Source organism: Rhinatrema bivittatum, chromosome 3 (genome assembly GCF_901001135.1).
Source record: "Rhinatrema bivittatum chromosome 3, aRhiBiv1.1, whole genome shotgun sequence".
Taxonomy (NCBI): domain Eukaryota; kingdom Metazoa; phylum Chordata; class Amphibia; order Gymnophiona; family Rhinatrematidae; genus Rhinatrema; species Rhinatrema bivittatum.
Genome location: NC_042617.1, coordinates 580,147,532 through 580,166,222, shown reverse-complemented (window position 1 = coordinate 580,166,222; position 18,691 = coordinate 580,147,532). Strand labels below are relative to the sequence as shown.

At 50.2% G+C, this 18,691-nt stretch overlaps 1 protein-coding gene across 1 annotated transcript in view; it reads right to left on the bottom strand.

Annotated features, from left to right (window-relative positions):
* The window catches only part of MYB (MYB proto-oncogene, transcription factor), a 59,823-nt gene that overhangs the window by 19,939 nt on the left and 21,193 nt on the right, over positions 1-18,691 (bottom strand). Inside the window, 8 exon segments of the mRNA XM_029596613.1 lie at positions 5,375-5,485; positions 6,139-6,264; positions 6,379-6,493; positions 13,873-14,015; positions 14,696-15,043; positions 16,141-16,308; positions 16,310-16,402; positions 17,945-18,049. Coding sequence (XP_029452473.1) covers positions 5,375-5,485; positions 6,139-6,264; positions 6,379-6,493; positions 13,873-14,015; positions 14,696-15,043; positions 16,141-16,308; positions 16,310-16,402; positions 17,945-18,049 — 1,209 coding nt within the window.

Below are 18,691 nucleotides of genomic sequence, written 5' to 3'. Positions count from 1 at the left end.
TCTCCGCCAGCATGTTGAACTGAGCTCCCAGATACTCCAAGTTTGAAAGAGGACTAAATGGCTTGTTGCTAGATTCACCACCCATCCTAGAAACTTCAAGAGCATTGGTACCTTTTTTACTGATTGTTGACAGAGGTCCTCTGATTTTGCAAGGATGAGCCAGTCGTCCAGATACGGATGCACCAACACACCCTCCTTTTGCAATGCGGCCACCTCCACCACCATCACCTTGGTGAAGGTACGTGGAGCCGTCGCCAGACAAAGGGAATAGCTTGAAACTGAAAATGTTCCCTTAGGACCATAAACCCCAGGAATCTCTGATGCTTCGGCCTGATGACTATATGCAGATATGCCTCTGTCAAGATGAGAGATGCCAAGAACTCTCCCTTGCGAACTGCTGCTATGATGGACCTCACAGTTGGACTTCAGAGTTTCCATGCGGAAACGGGGAACCTTGAGAGCCGCATTTACCTTCTTTAAATCCAATACATCTTGAATTGGATACAAGGGGGGGTGGGGAAGAAACAGGACGCTTAACTTAAAATTGACCTCTGGCCACATACTTGGCTTTCTCGTCTCTAGAAGAGGAAGAAAGTGCATTTGATTGAGAGCCCCTTTGGACTCTGCTCAGATTTTTTTTTCTTTTTTTCACAGAGGTGTCTTGCTGAGTTTGTTGGCTCAGACCCCGAACATGCTGATTCCCCATCAGAATCCTCCGATGTCTCATGATCCACATCTCCTTGAACATTACCGGGGATAGCCTCCCTGCGGCATTTGTCCACCGTGACTGACAAACTGGAGGCTCGAGCACGCAATCCCTACATAGTAGGTTGCTTCACCTTTGCTGGTCACCCCTACAGAAAGTTCTGCAGACCCTGGAAACATTCCACCCAGGAGAAGGAGAATGGATCTATACTGGAGCCCATAGACCAAAATTTTCTCTCTCCAACTTCTCTCTCTCTCTCTCAGGGAAGCTTCTGTCCTTGTGAACAAGGAAGGAGGAGAAATGACCATTGCTTGCCTCACACTCCACTCCCCTCCAGAGACACCATAGGCCGAGGGGATGACCCAACAAGGGCAAAAGCTAGGAGTCACATCACTTTGAGCATCTAAATATTGCTGACATAAAGGAGAGAGCAAGGCAGAACTGCTATCAGACTGCAAGTCTCACAGAAAGCAAGGCACTTGGACCTGTTCGTTTCCGGCGCTTAGCTCTCCTGAACTTCAGCTCTAGGAAGTCTCCTGCGTGCACACCAATGCCACCCAGGTGTACACACACACCCTCCTCCAGGACGCGTGCAAATAAGTGCTCAAGACTACATCACGGACATCCACGTGCAAGTACATGCGCAAATATGCGCTCATATAGGCTGTTGTATGCGCCTATACAAGAGCGTACAACCTACACAACCTATATATCTGCACAAATATGCTCTCACGTTTAGGCTACAGTCTTATGCGCACAAGTACCCGTGCAAATACATGCTCCAGTCAAGGTCGCGACTTTGCACACACAAATACCTGCGCATGCAACTGCCACGTGGCGAGAATGCGTGCCCATGCCTACGCATGCAGGAAAAGAACCGCTGCCATGGCCAACCACATGGCTAAGCAGAGCCTGCCTGCACCTTCCGTGCATTTAGGCCTGGATCCGTTCAACATCTGGCACCGAAAATCATTGAAGACCCGAAGAGCTTCTCAGGCCTCTTGACTGGCCGGGAATCCATGAAGACTGGGGCTGAGGGCCAGCATCCACTGCTACTTGTTCCGCTAAACAAGCTTTGCACATAAGCAAATTAAAACCAGCAGAAGACATCTATCAGAACCAGAGACTTCTCCTCGGTGCAAGTGCTTCTCTGCACCTCCGCGGGACAGGGAACCACCGGCGATAGCTGAGATGGGGATTTTCCTACCTCTCCCATCGGCGCTGCTAGGGAAAGCTTCAGCGCCAGACTGGTACACGGCCATGCTAGACCCCTGAACGCCATATGTTTTGTCGCACGTGCCTGCTGTTCCTCCTTGCACCTGCGGCACCACCAGCACCTCAACAGCAAGCAGAGGAACGGTCCCTCAGTGCCACGAGCCAACACCCGATCAACTCCACAGGCAGAGAAGCTGCAGAAAACCCCATCGCTGAGCTCCCCAAGCTGCTAAGATAGCTCCCCCCACCTTGGAACCCCACTGCTGCACAGATTCCTCTATCTAGTCCCTTGTTCTCTTTACTCTCTGAGAACAAATAAAGATACATAGAAACCAATACTTTCCTTTGGTGCAGAGGTTCTGGTTCCAGGACTGCAGACCACATGCAGATCAGACCACAGGCTATATCCACATCCTTTTGCCAAACTTTAGCAATGCAGCCCAGGACAAATCATATAAAAGGGATAACTTCTCTGCTCAGCTGGGCTTGCAGTGCAGAACTGCCAGCAGGTTCCACTGCAGTCTTATGGGGGGATAAGGGATCTGGACCACCAGATGTCCACCCCATGGACCTCCGGACCGAGCTATCAGAAGGGTCATCAACCCCCTGCTCGTCCGTCTCAAACCAGGGGGGGGATGGCCCCACCAGGACCTCACAATCCCCTGGGAGGATCCAGAAATTTTGCCTTTTCATCTTTTTTTCTCTCTCTCCAGACAGCAGGTTTTACACCATCTACCATCTACTGGAGACAGAGAAATACCGAGAGACTGCAGGTGGCACACTGGGTTATGTACAGGGTCAGCGAGACTCTCTCTGTCTCCATCTGCTGGCAGGGAGGCAAAACCCAGGAGTCTGGACTGATCTGGGTACGTACAGGAAACTCCTAAGTTAGGCAGGAAATATATCTTTTTCTCCTATGTGGAGTGTGCAGCACTGCATGATAAAACTCCTTGCAGCTGTAGGGGGAAGGATTACAAGCTAGCCAGCTTCCAGGTCTGTTGTACTGAAATAGCACACAACAGTCTATCACCAGCACCTTCATCAGCCTAGAACCTGTTTGTGATGTAAGGGGCTTCTGTCACAAGAATGCACAGAATTAATCCACTAACCACATGAGAGAGGGGAGAGTGAACATTTTTTTCTAATGTAAATAAACAAAAAAAAGTTCGGGCAAATCAGAATTTGTAATACTTGCTGGAAATTGGGAAGAACATAGGAATTATGAGAGAAAGTGCCAACAGTTCTTTCGGGGTGCAATTTTCTTTACTGGGAGAGTCCTCGGGTATATTTTACCCACAGACTTTGCAGCAATTTGCAGAGAGAAAAAAATCACAGCACTTTGAAAGTTGCCAAGGGTACAAAGTACCCCCAGACATTTATTTGCACCTCCATTTCCCACAGGAAATAACACACTTGGCGTTGAAAATACAGTCTATGTGTGCTATTTTACTCTCCTCTGGGAACGCCTCCTGTAGATGTGGCTTAATGTGCGTGCATTACAGAACAGTGCACAGAATCTTAGCCTTACTAAGGGAGGGCCGCAGCCAGTTTATGAGCATCCTCCCCATATCTGCTAAGGCAGACGAGATCTGGATGGAAAGTCTCCTTTGAACACCTGCATTCTGAAGATCTGGCCGTGCCTCCCTTCCCCAGTGCATCACGCTGGGACCCCTGCTCTTCCCTGCACGCTGCCTGCCCCAACACTCTGGTTACTCTCCCCATCAGGAGGACCTGCAGGCAACCAGGAGGGGAGAGCCACCTCAATATTTGGCTTTCAAAGGCTTTATCAGGATTCTCCTCATACAAAGAAACCAGCTGCTTCTACCATGCAGTAAAACTGCCATGTGGATGGGAAAATAAGAGGCGTTTGATCCCTGTAGCAGGTTCTGAGCTACACACAAGTGGCTGGGAGGGTGGCATCTCTGACTTTATTTGTTTGCTTGAGTACACCCCAGACATGGTTTAAGAATACACATTGTTCAGCCAAAGGAAGGAAAAAGTGCATGCTTATTGGGAACAAAGCACTTATTGGTAATTTCCAGGCAGGCTCATCACCTACCTAGCTTCTGAGGAGTAGGCAGGTGAGAATCAAGGCTGATATAGTGACAGTGACTTCAGTGAAAACCAGCAAATGCCATTTTCAAAGGATAATGATAATCTGTGGCTCAGGGGCAGAGCTGTGCCTTGCCACACTGGGTGATCCAAGCAAAAAGGCACCAGGGAAATGATATGCTCGGGCCTTGGGTGAAGGGAGGTCGAGGATGCGCTACAACAGCCCTGGAGAGTTCAGCCCCAGAGGAGGCTTCCTTCCAACCAGTGCAATTGTTCCAGGGATCAAAAAGGAAAAAAATGCATGGTGTAAAAATGATGAATTAAGTGTTGCTCACAGAGCAGTACTGCAAACTCGCCAAGAGAATTTTAGAAATTATTAGGACGGGAACAGTGAATAAAATGGAAAATGTCATAATGCCTCTGTATTGCTCCATGGTGAGACTGCACCTTGAATACTGTGTACAATTCTGGTCGCCGCATCTCAAAAAAGATATAATTGCGATGGAGAAGGTACAGAGAAGGGCGACCAAAATGATAAAGGGGTAGAACAACTCCCCTATGAGGAAAGGCTAAAGAGGTTAGGACTTTTCAGCTTGGAGAAGAGACGGCTGAGGGGGGAACATGATAGAGGTCTTTAAGATCATGAGAGGTCTTGAACGAGTAGATGTGAATCGGTTATTTACATTTTCGGATAATAGAAGGACTAGGGGGCATTCCATGAAGTTAGCATGGGGCACATTTAAAACTAATCGGAGAAAGTTCTTCTTCACTCAATGCACAATTAAACTCTGGAATTTGTTGCCAGAGGATGTGGTTAGTGCAGTTAGTATAGCTGTGTTTAAAAAAGAATTGGATAAGTTCTTGCAGGAGAAGTCCATTATCTGCTATTAATTAAGTTGACTTAGAAAATAGCCACTGCTATTAGTTATTGGGTACTTGCCAGGTTCTTATGGCCTGGATTGGCCACTGTTAAACAGGATGCTGGGCTTGATGGACCCTTGGTCTGACCCAGTATGGCATGTTCTTATGTTCTTAAGACTAATCGAAGAAAATTCTTTTTTCACTCAATGACAATTAAACTCTGGAATTTGTTGCCAGAGGATGTGGTTAGTGCAGTTAGTGTAGGTGGTTTAAAAAGGTTTGGATAAGTTCTTGGAGGAGAAGTCTATTAATTGCTATTAATCAAGTTTACTTAGGGAATAGCCACTGCTATTAACTGCATCAGTAGCAATGGGATCTTCTTAGTGTTTGGGTACTTGCCAGGTACTTGTAGCCCGGTTTGGCCACTGTTGGAAACAGGATGCTGGCCTTGATGAACCCTTGGTCTGACCCAGTATGGCAATTTCTGATGTTGTTAGCTCAGGGGTTCAGCACACACTCATGCAGTAACAAAATACGTACTGGCACGTCTTCCACCGTCGATGTCTGTGCAAAAAGCTGAGTGTTCAGTGTCTCTCCAACCCACTGATTCGAACAGAAGAAGTTGCCAGCTTTACCCGTCGGGGACTCCACCTGCAACAGAAATAAGGAGTCATGCACTTGGCTTTTTCTGCCACCGGCTCACACTCATCGTCTTGGAAATCTGTGCGTGCCACAGCATGTACTTTCAGGGGGGGGGGTGGGAGCTGTAGCCTGCCATCTCAGCTGGGGGAAATATTGCTGCTACCTACTGCAGGAGTAGATAATGTGACAGTCCCTTTTTGATTCGTTCTCTAGCCAAAAAAGCCTCTGCAGCATCTCCAGCCTCAGCTGGGCTCAGCAATCAAAGTAGTCACATGCACTGCCACAGAGTTTTTGGGTCCAGCCCATTAAAAAAAAAAAAAAAGAAAAAGCTAATTTAAGGGGTATTCCCCTCTCACAACTGTATGTTCAGTTAGTTCAATACATTACTCCAAACTGAGTGGCAAAACCATGTACAGAGGGTTAAACCTGTCCCGCCACTACACAGTGGGGTTCACCGCATACTGGCTCTGGATACCACATTGCCGGGAGCACCTCCGTTCTCTGAGCCGCCCCAGCCAGCTGGAAGCAGTAAAGAAGGGGGACAGAGGGCCCCCATCCGTGCCACAATCCCCAGCCCATTTGGAAAAGCAAAAATCGCCTCGCTTGATGGCAGCCAAGCAGCGCTGACCGATGCAAGGTTTCCAGGTGCCCAGCAGCTTTACCTCCTGCTTGATTTTTTTCAGCAAAGGCAGTTCGTTTTCATGCAGCTCGGGCACCAAGCCAGACTCATCGGACTCCTGCTTGATAACCTCCTGCAGGTCTTCTGCAATGTGACTCGGAATCTGAGGCTGAAAAAAAAAAAACACAGAACGCAATGGGCACCCCCAGGCACAGTCAACAAGACACTGTGTTCTCCTTCAAATGACAAACGCTGCAGTCGTATAAACAAACCTAGCACCTACCAACATCTTTAGAGAGCCGTATTTGAGCTCCTGGACGGCAAGTGCATTTTTGAATGGGGTGGGCGTCCTCGGTGAGGTATCTAGCAGCGACCTTTTGATGGCTGGAGTCCTGAAGCTGAGAAAAAAAAGAAAGGTTGTTGCAGAATGGCAGCAAATCTTATCGCAGTGAGCTCGGATCAAAGGCAATCTCAAAAGCTAGGTAAGGCTGTGTCCAGCAAGTGCTTGGATGGAAGATGTTAAACAGCAAGTGCCGTTGGAAGCAAAGACTAATTTTCTTAAGCTGTCGATCACGAAAGCCAGATTAAGATGAGCAATTAGTTTTCGACTGGGTCCCAGAGGCATGGGAAGATAAAATTAACTCGTCCAAAGTCACAAAGAGGGATCAGCATCAGAGGGGTGTCCTGAATTCGTGTCCCAGAGCTTCTCTCAAGCGGAAAATTAGTTCTTATACCTGTTAATTTTCGTTCCTGTAGTACCATGGATTAGTCCAGACTCCTGGGTTTTCTCTCCCCTCCAGCAGATGGAGACAGAGAAGTTTTGACAGACTCTGTCTTATATCCCAAGGTGCCACCTACAGTCCCGTCAGTATTACTCAATAGCAAAGCAGAATGGCTCAAAACCAAACTAACTATATAAAACTAACATATAATCTGAAGTGGATCACTAACCCCAAATGGAAACAGAACCCGTTGAATACGATGAACAAGCCTGATCTGCAGACCCGAAATAAACAAATGATGATGATGATGATGAACGAGTGGACTCTCAGTTACCTCTATACGGAAAACCAGGCGGGACTCTGGACTGATCCATGGTACTATACGAACGAAAATTAACAGGTAAGAACTAATTTTCCTTTCCCTGTACGTACTCGGATCAGTCCAGACTCCTGGGATGTACCAGAGCTTTTCTTACCTGGGATGGGATCCGGACAGGCCCGCTCAGAGCACTTCTTCTCCAAATCCCCCGGAACCTGGACATCCAGTCTGTAATGCCTCGCAAAGGTATGCAAAGACTTCCAAGTAGCCGCTCTGCAAATCTCTCGCGGTGAGACCTCTTGGCACTCTGCTCAAGATGCCGCCTGCGAGCAGGTAGAATGGGCACGAAGCCCCACTGGTAAGGGTCTACCACCCAACAAGTATGCTGAACTTATAGCCTCTTTTAACCAGCGGGCTATCGTGGTCTTAGATGCCATATTACCTCTTTTTGGACCACTCCACAGCACAAAAAGATGGTCGGACACACGAAAGCTGTTCGTCACCTCTAGATAACACAGCAAGGCTCTGCGAACATCCAGCTTCTGTAAGTCCCTAGAGACGGGATAGGACCGGTCCAGTTCTGGAAAAGACGGGAGCTCCACCGATTGATTCAAATGAAATGCGGAAACACCTTTGGAAGAAAGCAAGGGAACTGTCCTGCAAGGAGAGTCCAGAATCCGAAAATTCTCAGGAAAGGTTCTCTGCATGACAATGCCTGAAGCTCTGACACCCTACGAGCCGAAGTGATAGCTACCAGAAAAATCATTTTTAGCGTGTTGCCCTTTTTAGAGCCTCAAAGGGCGCAGCACACAGAGCTGTGAGTACCAAGTTTTAGGCTCCAGGAAGGACAAGGGTGTCTTTCTGGAGTCGTCCAGGGGGACGTAAGTGCTTTGCACCCCTAAGAAAACTAGCCACATCGGATGCGAAAGCTAAACTCTACCCCCTGGATTGTACGTGCAAACAACCAAGAGCTGCCACTTGATTTGCCACTTGATTGCCACTTGATTTGCCACGAACTTGCCACTTGATTTGCCACTTGATTTGCCCCGAACTTGCCACTGATGATTTGCCACTTTGATTTGCCCGAACTTTTTTTTGTTTATTTACATTAGAAAAAATGTTCATTCTCCCCTCTCTCATGTGGTTAGTGGATTAATTCTGTGCATTCTTGTGACAGAAGCCCCTTACAATCACAAACAGGTTCTAGGCTGATGAAGGGTGCTGGGTGATAGACTGTTGTGTGCTATTTCAGTACAACAGACCTGGAGACCAGGGCAGTACATCTAGCGTTGCAAGCGTTTCTTCCACTACTCCAGTGGCTTATTTCAGTCGCCAAGGAGAGACTAAGAGCCGGCCAGTGGCATTGGAAGCTCAACAGTTGGTCAGCTGGGCGGAGCGGAATATTGTCAGCATTGCGGTGTCTCACATAGCCGAGGTTGACAACGTTCACACAGATTTTCTCAGTCATCACCATCTCAGGGAACTACTTGATAAACCCTTGGAGAGACCAGCTTGAAGAAAACACAAAATATCGGCCACTGACGCCTGGATAGGAAGAAGCCCACCTTCTACGCACCAAGATTCGAAAAGACTTTCCACACCCCGGACATAGCAAGTGAAGTGGACGTTTTATGGGATCTCAAAAGTGTCGTCACTACTACTGCGTCAGAATAACCCTTACTTCTCAGATGCTGCTCTCAAAGCCATGCCGCTAGACCAAAAGCGATCCACCTCGTCTAAACAGACGGGCCCTTGATGTACAAGGTTTGGAAAGTACTGAAAAACGCAGGGGCACCGCGCTGTGAAATTGAGTAGATCCGCAAACCATGGACGTCTCGGCCATTCTGGAGCGACAAGGATTACCTCTGTCGGGTGAAAGTTCTATTCTCCTGAGCACCCTGCCGATCAAAGGCCAAGGCGGACAAGACATACAGAAGAACGTTTCTCGGCCAGGGAAGAACCAGAGTGTCTACGCTTCCGCTTCCTGTTTGCCTGCGAAGAGCGAAGAAGCACGGGCCTTGGCATTTGAAAAAGTCCGCCATCAGATCCATTTCTGAGTGTGCCCCTCGTGTTTGCAAATTGAGCTGAAAGGCCTCCTCGGCGAAACTTCTACTCTCTGGGATTGAGATGGTGATGACTGAGAAAAATCTGTGTGAACGTTGTCAACCTCGGGCTATGTGAGACACCGCAATGCTGACAATATTCCGCTCCGCCCAGCTGACCAACTGTTGAGCTTCCAACGCCACTGCCGGCTCTGTATCTCTCCTTGGCGACTGAAATAAGCCACTGTGGTCGCATTGTTTGTCAACACCCTAACCGACGTCCCCTGGAGAGTAGTGGAAGAGAAACGCTTGCAACGCTAGATGTACTGCCCTGGTCTCCAGACGATTGATGGACCACTGAGATTCTTCTCGGGACCACTGGCCCTGCACGGACTTCCCCAGACAAACTGCCTCCCCACCGGAAAGGCTGGCAACCATGGTAATCACTGTCCACTCGGGCCCTAATAAGGGAACTCCGCGGCTTCAAATTGTCCGAGAGTAGCCACCAATCGAGACTGATCGCGTTGAATCCGAAGAGGCAGGGTAGATGAAATTGTTCGGATACTGGGTTTCCACCGAAGAAAGCAACGCTGACTGTAAAGGACGTAATGTGAGCAAAGGACCATGGACCAACTCCAGATGTCATTGAGCCGAGGACCCTCAAGTAATCCCAACTTGCAGAGGATGTTTGGACAACAAGACTCGAATCTGGCTCTGCAGCTTGACAATGCGATCCGTAGTAAGGAACACTCTCCCCTGTTGTGTGTTGAACAGAGCCCCCAGGAACTCCAAAGATTGAGATGACACTAACGTCTCTTGGAAAGATTGACAACCCCACCGAGCGCTGTAAATATTGAAGCACCCGGTGGACAGCCGAATGGCAACAAAGCGACTCAGATTTCGCTCGAATCAGCCAGTCGTCCAGATATGGATGCACCAACAGGCCTTCCCTCTGTAGCTGTGGCTACTACTACCACCATTATTTGGTGAAGGTCCTGGGCGCGGTAGCAAGGCCGAAATGCAGAGCTTGAAACTGGTAATGATGTCTAGGATGGAAAACCTCAGGAAACTTCTGGTGGGCGGCCCCGAACTCCGATATGTAAATATGCTTCTGTCAGACCTAGCGATGCTAGGAGAACTCTCCTTTCGAACTGAAGCAATGACGGACCACAAATTCTCCATGCGGAAGCAGGGAATCTAAAGACATCTGTTGACCCACTTAAGTTGAGAATGGGCTGGAAGGTTCCCTCTTTCTTTGGTATCACAAAATAAATGGTAAGGTAGCGGCCCACTTCCGTTGCTCCACAGGAGGAACGGGGTATAATCGAGCCAAGCTCGAGAAGGAGCGCTGCAATGTCTCCCGTACCGCCCAATGCTTTTTCTCATAAGCGCATGGGGAGAGACTAGAAATATGGGGACGAAGGCGGCGGTTGCAAAATCTAAAGCGTAACCGTGTCTTATCACGGAAAGGGACCCACTAGTCCAATGTCACTTTGGTCCATTCCTCATAAAAACAAGAGGACAGTCTGCCCCCTACGACCGGAACAGAGGAATGGACCGGCGGCACATCATTGTGGAGGCTTACTGCCCTGCGCAGACTGGGTGTTTCCAGCATGGTGAAGCACCATCCACGAAAGGACTGAGACCAGGACTGCTTGTCTGTTAGTATTTTGCCTAAAGGAGGGAAGTGGACGATTGTGGCGCTCGAGATCTTTGACCCCCACGAAAAGCGAGGACCTAGAAGAAAAAAGAACCCCTCGCCTTGGCCTATCTTCAGGCAGCCGGGAATCTTATTCCTCTTTCTCTCCCAGGGACTGAATCATATCCTCCAGTTCCTTTCAAACTGTAACTTGCCCTTAAAAGGCAGAGACCCTAGTTGGAATTGGAAGAAACATCTGCAGATCAGTTTTCTTAACCACTAACAGTCTACGTGCCGAAACAGCAGAAACCATGGACCTGGCAGAAGTCCGTAATAGGTCATAAAGGGCATCTGCACTATAAGTGATCGCAGCTTCAAGACGCCCATCCTAAAGAGCTTCCCCTTCAGACAGCGATTCGTTGGCCTGTAGCTGTTGCACCCAGCGAAGACCAGCTCTCAAAGAAAAAACTGCTTCACATCGCAGCTCGGACTCCCAAACGCTGAGACCTCAAAACTCTTTTTGAGCTGAAGCTCCAGCTTTCGATCCTGCAAATCCTTGAAGGCCGTCGACCCCGGTAACTGGAATGGGTGGACTTTTAGTGACTGCTGACACCGCCGCTTTCCACCTTAGGAACTCGAAGAAGGTCCAAAGCATCCTCCGGCAGAAGATATAGCTTGTCCTTAGTAACCTTCAGCCATCAATCAGGGGTGTCCCATTCCTAGAAGAGCAAGTCAGTGACCGAGAAATGAAATGGAAAGGAAGTAGGTGGACCACGCAAGCCTAACACTGGATCTGTAGCTCCCAATCGGGATTCCTCTTGGGGAGCTTCAATGCCCAATTCCCCCAAATAGTGGGAATAAGAGGCCCAAGCTCCTCCTTCCTAAACAGATGGACCACCTTCGGGTAGTCTCCCTCCACAACATGAGACCCACGCACTGCTCCCTGCTGCTGGTCCGCATCCCCTTCAACCCCCCCGCGGAAGCTGGGATGGCAGGTCCTGATCATCCGGGTCCGAAGTCCCTGAAGATGTATCTGTGTCATTCTGGGGCGCCACTGACCTTAATGGACGCTTCACCTTAGAGGGCCCAGCGCTTTCCGCAGGCTTGGAAAGTGGCTCTGAGAAAAAGGATTTTTCAGCCGTCCTCTTCTTTCCTGGCCTTAAAGGCCTTATGTAATAATAAAACAAAATCTGAAGAAAAAGAGGATGAAGAAGAGGAATCTGAATCCCCATCGGGGGTTTTCCTCTGTTGCATTTGAGCCAAGCCCCACCGATTTGCCCCCCCTCAGGGGCCATTTTGTTGAGTAGACAAAGGCGGCGGGAGACTCCCCTCCCCCGCCGCTGCTAGCGCTGCCGACGTGAGGGAATTTAAAATGGCGCCCGTTCCCGCACTCAGCGGGAACGGACCAGGAGAAGGAGGCTGCAGCTCTCCAAACGCTCGGGAGACCGTGTGGACACGAACCACGGGGGCCGTGGAGGCTCCCTCTCCTCCCGGGAGATAGGCCGTCTCTCGAGAGTCGCGCGCACGCACAACACGCTGACCTCCGCGGCATCTCTAACAAAAAAAGGGGCTTTCCCTTTTAATTTCAGGTTCTTTTTTTTTTTTTAAATACCGGTGAAAAATGGCGGCTCAAGCCCGACCGCGACCTCGAGGGAAGGGAGAGTCCGAGAAAAAAAACAGAATGAAGAGTTCAACAGATTTTTTTTTTTTTTAAACAAAACTTGCCCGGCAGCCTATAGGTCCTGGTCCTCCTGGGGTGAGTGAGCCGCGCTCCCCGGTATCACCCCCAGCGCTGCTACAAGGTGGCAATAGGGCCCTCGACCCCTAGCTGCAGCTGCCTCAAAAACCAGGGGGGGGGGGTGGTCCCCATAAGACCTGGGAGGCCGAGGAACGTCATCTTCGTCCTGATCTTTTCCTGCCTTTTTTGTTTTTTAAGTGCTATCTGTCTAAGTTTCTTTACCCTTTTTTTTTTTTTACTAAGTAACTAGAAAAGACTGTAGGTTTTGCACCTCCACCATCTGCTGGAAACAGAGAAAATACCGACGGACTGTAGGTGGCACCTTGGGATATAAGGCAGAGTCGGTCAAAACTTCTCTGTCTCCATCTGCTGGAGGGGAGGCAAAACCCAGGAGTCTGGACTGATCCGGGTACGTACATTGGGAATCGGAGTTTGATACTGCGGCCAGCGCAGTCCTTCATTCTAATGTCACTGATTAAGTATGGGAAGCCCTTGAGGCCGTACTCGGGCATCCCAGCATGGAGTGAAGGGCACTGAACTATTGAGAGTGCTGAGTTTGGATTAGACATGAACCCAAGGTCCAGTCCAGTCCAATCCATGCTGTGCACACGAAAAGATCCCAACAAACTTTCCCAGAAGAGTAGGGAAGCTAATCCCTGTGCCATGTCTACACTGCTGAACCTCTCCCCCTTCGCAAGAGTACAATAAAACTAACAAAAACCAGGGACCAGCATGCAGCTGCACGGCTCCATCATTAACGGCAAAGTGCATTCGCTGATCGGAGGGTGGATTCTGCTCGCTCTTGAAGTATTGAGCAGAAATTGCTGCACACCGAGGAGAAAAAGTTGCACATTAACAAGAAAGACAGCGAGTGGGACAACAGCACACTGGAATTGCCAGCTGCAGTCCTGCCATACTGACAAGGAGGACGAACTGTTGCATGATGTGAAGGGATCTTCTCGCCAAGTATCAAAACCATGGCAGAATTCAAACGTGCTTGGGATAGATGCGGGAGGTGGTGGTGATGATTATGGTGAGGGGACCACGGCCAGAGATTGAGTAGGGCCTGCAGAAGACACCATGGAGAGAGGCAACAAGGCAGACCAAGTAGTCCTTGGTCTGTATTTCTCCTCAATACGTCAAGAGCGAATAAAATCCAAAACGGCTTAAGTTTCCTCCCACCCTCAAAGAAAATTCTATGCAATGGACTGACTACCTGCTCCATTTACCCAAAAAAAAAAAAAGTCCGGGGCCAAATATGACCTGGAAATGTACATTTCAGCTGGAATGGTCAAGCACTAGAGCCCCAGGACTTACATGCTGTTCTCCTTCTGAGGCCTGAGCGTGTGGTCACGGTGGAGCGGCGTCATGGCAAGAACCTTCTGGACGCAGAGAGGTGTGGACGTTAAGGTAGGGTGGTCTATGTCCAAGCTTTCAAGCATGGTTGAGGTGTTTAGAAACTGAAGTCACAAAGAAAACCCAGGTAGGGGAACACAGAGACAAAAAAATTAGGCTTTGAACACATACGGACTCAGAGAACCCAAAAGTGCGTAAAAGGAGCGTGGCATGCGCACACGGGGCACATAAATCATACATCAAGACCACTAATCACGTAGAATGCCAGAGGCCCGATTCAAGGGGTGTTTTCTCATTTTGCATCCGCAGGGAAAAACCATCCCCCCCCCCCCGCCCTGAAAACAGAGAGGTAGGAACGAAAGCGTTAAAAGACAAAAAACACAAAAAGGAGAGGGAGAGAAGGGGAGGAGTTAAAACTGAAAACAGAGCGAAAGAACGAAAAGCAAAAAAGTGCAAAAAACACGCAACCGCCTTCTCCTCTCCTCCGTCGATGAGCGAGGCGGCTAACCCCTCACCTCCACCAATACTTGCATCCTCAACAATTCCACCCCTCTCCCCCCACCCCCAAAAAAAGGAGAAAACTCAATCGCTTGTTAGTTTGCCGATGAATTAAGTGGTAAAATGAGCAACAGCCAATTGGGAGCAGATTCAAGCACGGGGCACAATCAGTGAGCGCCAGGAGCAGCCGTTAGTCATTTCTTGCAAAGGGTTAGTGTCCAAAATCGTTAGCGCTCGGGCAGCTGCTGAGGATTAGTAGCGGCGGGGGGGGGGGACGCAGCTCTACCTGGGAGGGAGAGAAGGGCAGGCTTTTGACGGGGGAGCGCTTGGGGGTGGAACCGCCGAGGTCGGCTAGGACGAAGCAGCTGCTCCTGCCCGGGGCCGGGGGGCCGGGATGCCCCCTCTTTTTCCGAAGGACGACCATCACCACCGGCGACGGGCTGCGTCTGCAGACGGGCGGGGGGGCGGGAGAGCCCCGGGCCGGCGGGCTCCGGCTCGCCGCGGAGGGCCCTCCGGGGCCGCTCCCCCTCCGCCGGGGCCGGGCGAGGCGGCCCGGGGGAGCTCGGCCGGGCCAGGAGGTGCCTGCGTCTTCGGGGAGTTGAAAGCTGCCGGGGGCGCCCCACGAGGAGGAATCCTGAAACAACGCGGGAGGCATGCAGCTGTCAGACAGGGTAGGGGTGCCAGCTCACAGAAGCGTAGCGCGAGGGGGGGGGGGGAAAATAATGTAAAAATACACAAGCTCCTCGTTTTCGTTACGCTCCTGCGCACTATCCCCCTTGAGAATCACCGGGATATCTCTGCAACAGGAAGAATACTTGGCCTGCCGCCGTCACACATCGTGTGTCCCCCCCCCCCCCCCCCCCCCCCCGAGAGCTGGCAACAGGTCTGATTATCAGGATGTCTATACACAAGAGTGTTCATCGGATATAACTGCACCCAGCTGGCCTAGAGTCCGCTCCATCTGATGAGCAAACCCGCCTGCGGCTCTCCACGACCCTCACTGCCCACCTCTGGCCTATCGGTTAAACGCACCGGTTCTACCTCTCCCCTCCACCAGAGAAACTGTGAGCCCGGGAGAGGAAGGGGGGGGTTTGTAAGCAAGTGAATTATTCCTGCAGGGTAACGCCGCACCGCGCCAGCCGCGGTGCATAAAAGGTAAAAAAACCCAAAACATTCCTATCCTCTGCTTGGAATGACAAAGCCGGAGGGGGAAAAACAGAAGGCCGCTCTGCGCTGGTACCAGTCGGCCTGCTCCCACCGGTTCCCGTGAAAGAAGGGTTCGTGCTTTATGCAGCAAAGCACAGAGCAGCACCGAGTTCTTTAAAAAAAAAAAAAAAAAAGACAAAAACGCATCCACCAGGCAAGTTCCTTAAGCTCTGAAAAGAGAGAGCGTGAGAGCAAGAAGCCCCCCCCCCCCCCCCCCCACAGCTCGGGACACCCGGCACCGCAGCGCGACGGATCTCTGGGTAAGCAGCGCGCACAGACCAACGCAAAGCGGCAACCTCCTCGCCGACGCCAAGACCCATCTGGGCCTCATTAAGCGAGGGATCTCAAACTTCCACCGCGCTGCTCAAAAAAAAAAAGGAAAGCAATGGGTATCGAGCCAGGGACGAGGGAACCCCTGCTGCTGCTGCCGCCGCGATGCTTCACCCGGACCAGCAAGAAAAGACAGGCCCGGGTCACGTTCTGCCTGCCTCCCTCCCTCCCACATGCACCTGCCTCCAAACTCACCGAATCAATCAGCTGCAGCGTGTCCGCGAAGCCCGAGAGACTCTTCACCTGAGACAGGAGGCTGCCCTGGCTGCCGGCCGGGCAGCGGGCGGGCGAGGCGCTCTCCTCCGGCAGGCAGCCCTGGTCCGCCGGCGGGGACGGCGTGGAGTGCCGAGGGTGGTCCCCCCCCCCCCAGGCAGGGGTGGGGGGCGCCGTCGCCGCGGGGCCCGGCGCCGTCCGCCATGGCCGCGCTGTGCCAGCTAGGGTAGCTGCATGCATGGTTCTGCATTTTAGGGAAGGAGGAGAAAGGGGTGGGGGGTGGGAAAGAAGAGTAAAGTAAAAAAAAAACAAAAAAAACAAGAAGGAACTTAGCAATGAAATTGCACAAGGTGTCGTATACAGCTGCAGGCCTGATAAGAGCAGTTGCATCATCCCAAGGAGTTGCACTCTTCTGAAACAGTCGTCAAGATGTTTCCTTCCATTAGTGCAGCAGCCTGTTTGAAGCCACGGCACCTCTCGTCTCCTATCAATGACTTTTCTGTGCTACCGCTTACGCTGGAAAAGCTATAACCTACAAGATATGCACCTCCACGCCTTGCCAACTTTTATTTGGCACAATTTTTTTTTTGGGGGGGTTGGTTCAGAGAAAAAGAGCAAAGTTTGGAGCGCTCAGGGGATTGAGCCTGGTGGAAGCTGAAAAATCTAGGGATACAGCTGCTTTGGGTTTTTTTTAGTTAGTTTCTCTCGCTTAAGCCCCCCTTCTGTCCCCCTGCCTCGGGCTACAGCTTTCACCAATGCAGTGAAGAGGGAGTGTGGGGGAGGGGGGGGAGGGGGGGTGGGGGCTGTCAAATCAAATGCTGTTAGGAAAGCAGGAGAGCACATTAAAAACAGAAATTTGTTTCCAGTGCGGTCATGCAACAGATGAAACTAACCGCCAAAAAAAAAAACACATTAACTCAAGTTAAAAAGGTGAGTTGAACTAAGACATCATGCACACAATTATCCTCACTAAAAACAATCAAAGACATTTTAAATAAAATCACTCGTGGACATCTGCCGGCCACCAGCTATCTTCTGCATTTTGTTCACCCGCACTAAGACATGCTGCACAGCGCGAGCGAACCGCGGCGCTATTTTTCCAGCTGCGCGTTGTCAAAATAGGCGGCAAATCAGAATCCAGTAATAGCCAGCAATGGGGGGGTGGAGCATGCAGCTAAGTCTACGGGGGGAAAAAAAGGCGGTAAAAAGCGTGCACGCCAAACAAGCTGATGTTACAGATGTGCAGCATCACATAGCGCTATTCACACCGAGGGCTCCTGCGCAGGCTACAGCCTTCGTTGAATAGAGGATTACAGGCAAGAAGGAAGAACAGTTGGGAAAAAAAAGGCACTATATTTTCATTTCACGAGCCTCTAATGTTTTCAGAAATGGATACAGACCGGCAGTCTTATCATCAAGTTTATCATAACCTGAGGTCTGCACAGTACATCTTGTATGTCTGTCCATACACAGAGATATATATCTATATAGTCATATAGATATATATATGAATATCGATATACGGTATTGTATAGGCAAGTAATATAGTCAATTTTTTTCTCCCAAAAACAAAACTTTTGGGGCATATCTCAGGTGACTTCACAGACACAAAGAGGAAAAAAAACCCCCCATTGCATTCAGTCTGTGGCAGGTTCCCTTCTCTGATGGAAATATAGAGCCGTGAGCACAGGTCGCAAGCAAAGGGGATGGAGAGGTGCGGGGAGAGGAGTGAAGCACTGGGGTAAAGCTGCTATCCCTGCATCCAAGCACGCAGTGACTTTCTTACTGGTAGTGCCTGCTTCCCCCTCAGTTCAGTCTCAGTCGCCATTAGCAACAACTCTAACTCCTTTATTCGCTTTTCTTTCTCAGGGTCTTCGTCATTATAGTGTCTCTGAAATTAAGAGTTAAGGGAGAAAAGATAAAAAGGTCCAATCTGTTGGTGGGCTTTTTCTTTTTTTTTTGGAGGGGGGGGGGCAGCGAGGAGGGGGGAACAAAAAAACTTACAAAAACGTTAATGCCCGAGGTCTCCAGTCACACAGCAACAACACCATGCCAGCAAAATCAGGCTCGGAATTGAAGCAGATGGCTAATTTATGCCTGCGTACAAATCGCCGAATGCTCTCCGCGTTTTCGCTTGCTTTGGACACTGAGAGCGGCGTTTCCGGCTGGTCGTCAACTGCGACAAGACCCCCTAGTGCTTTTCCTGCCATGCAGCTTAGCCAGGGCAAGCTTACTGCCCCCATAACCCTACATCTAAACAACCGGGTGGGTACTCAACCCTGCCACTCAATGCAGCCGTGTTAGCCACATTCAAAATGCCGCCTTGCCCTAAGGTTTACAATTTCAGCTGCAGCGCCAGTCCAGCCCGTGCAGGGCTCTGCGGACTCTGTTCTGTTACAGAACCACACAGGGTGAAATCTGAAGCACAACCTGCTGCTCCCAGGCCTCCAGGCAAGTATCTTTGGTCTATAACTGAAGCTCACTCTCACCATCTTCTCTCTCATGTTAACCAAGCAAGTCCATTAATCATTTC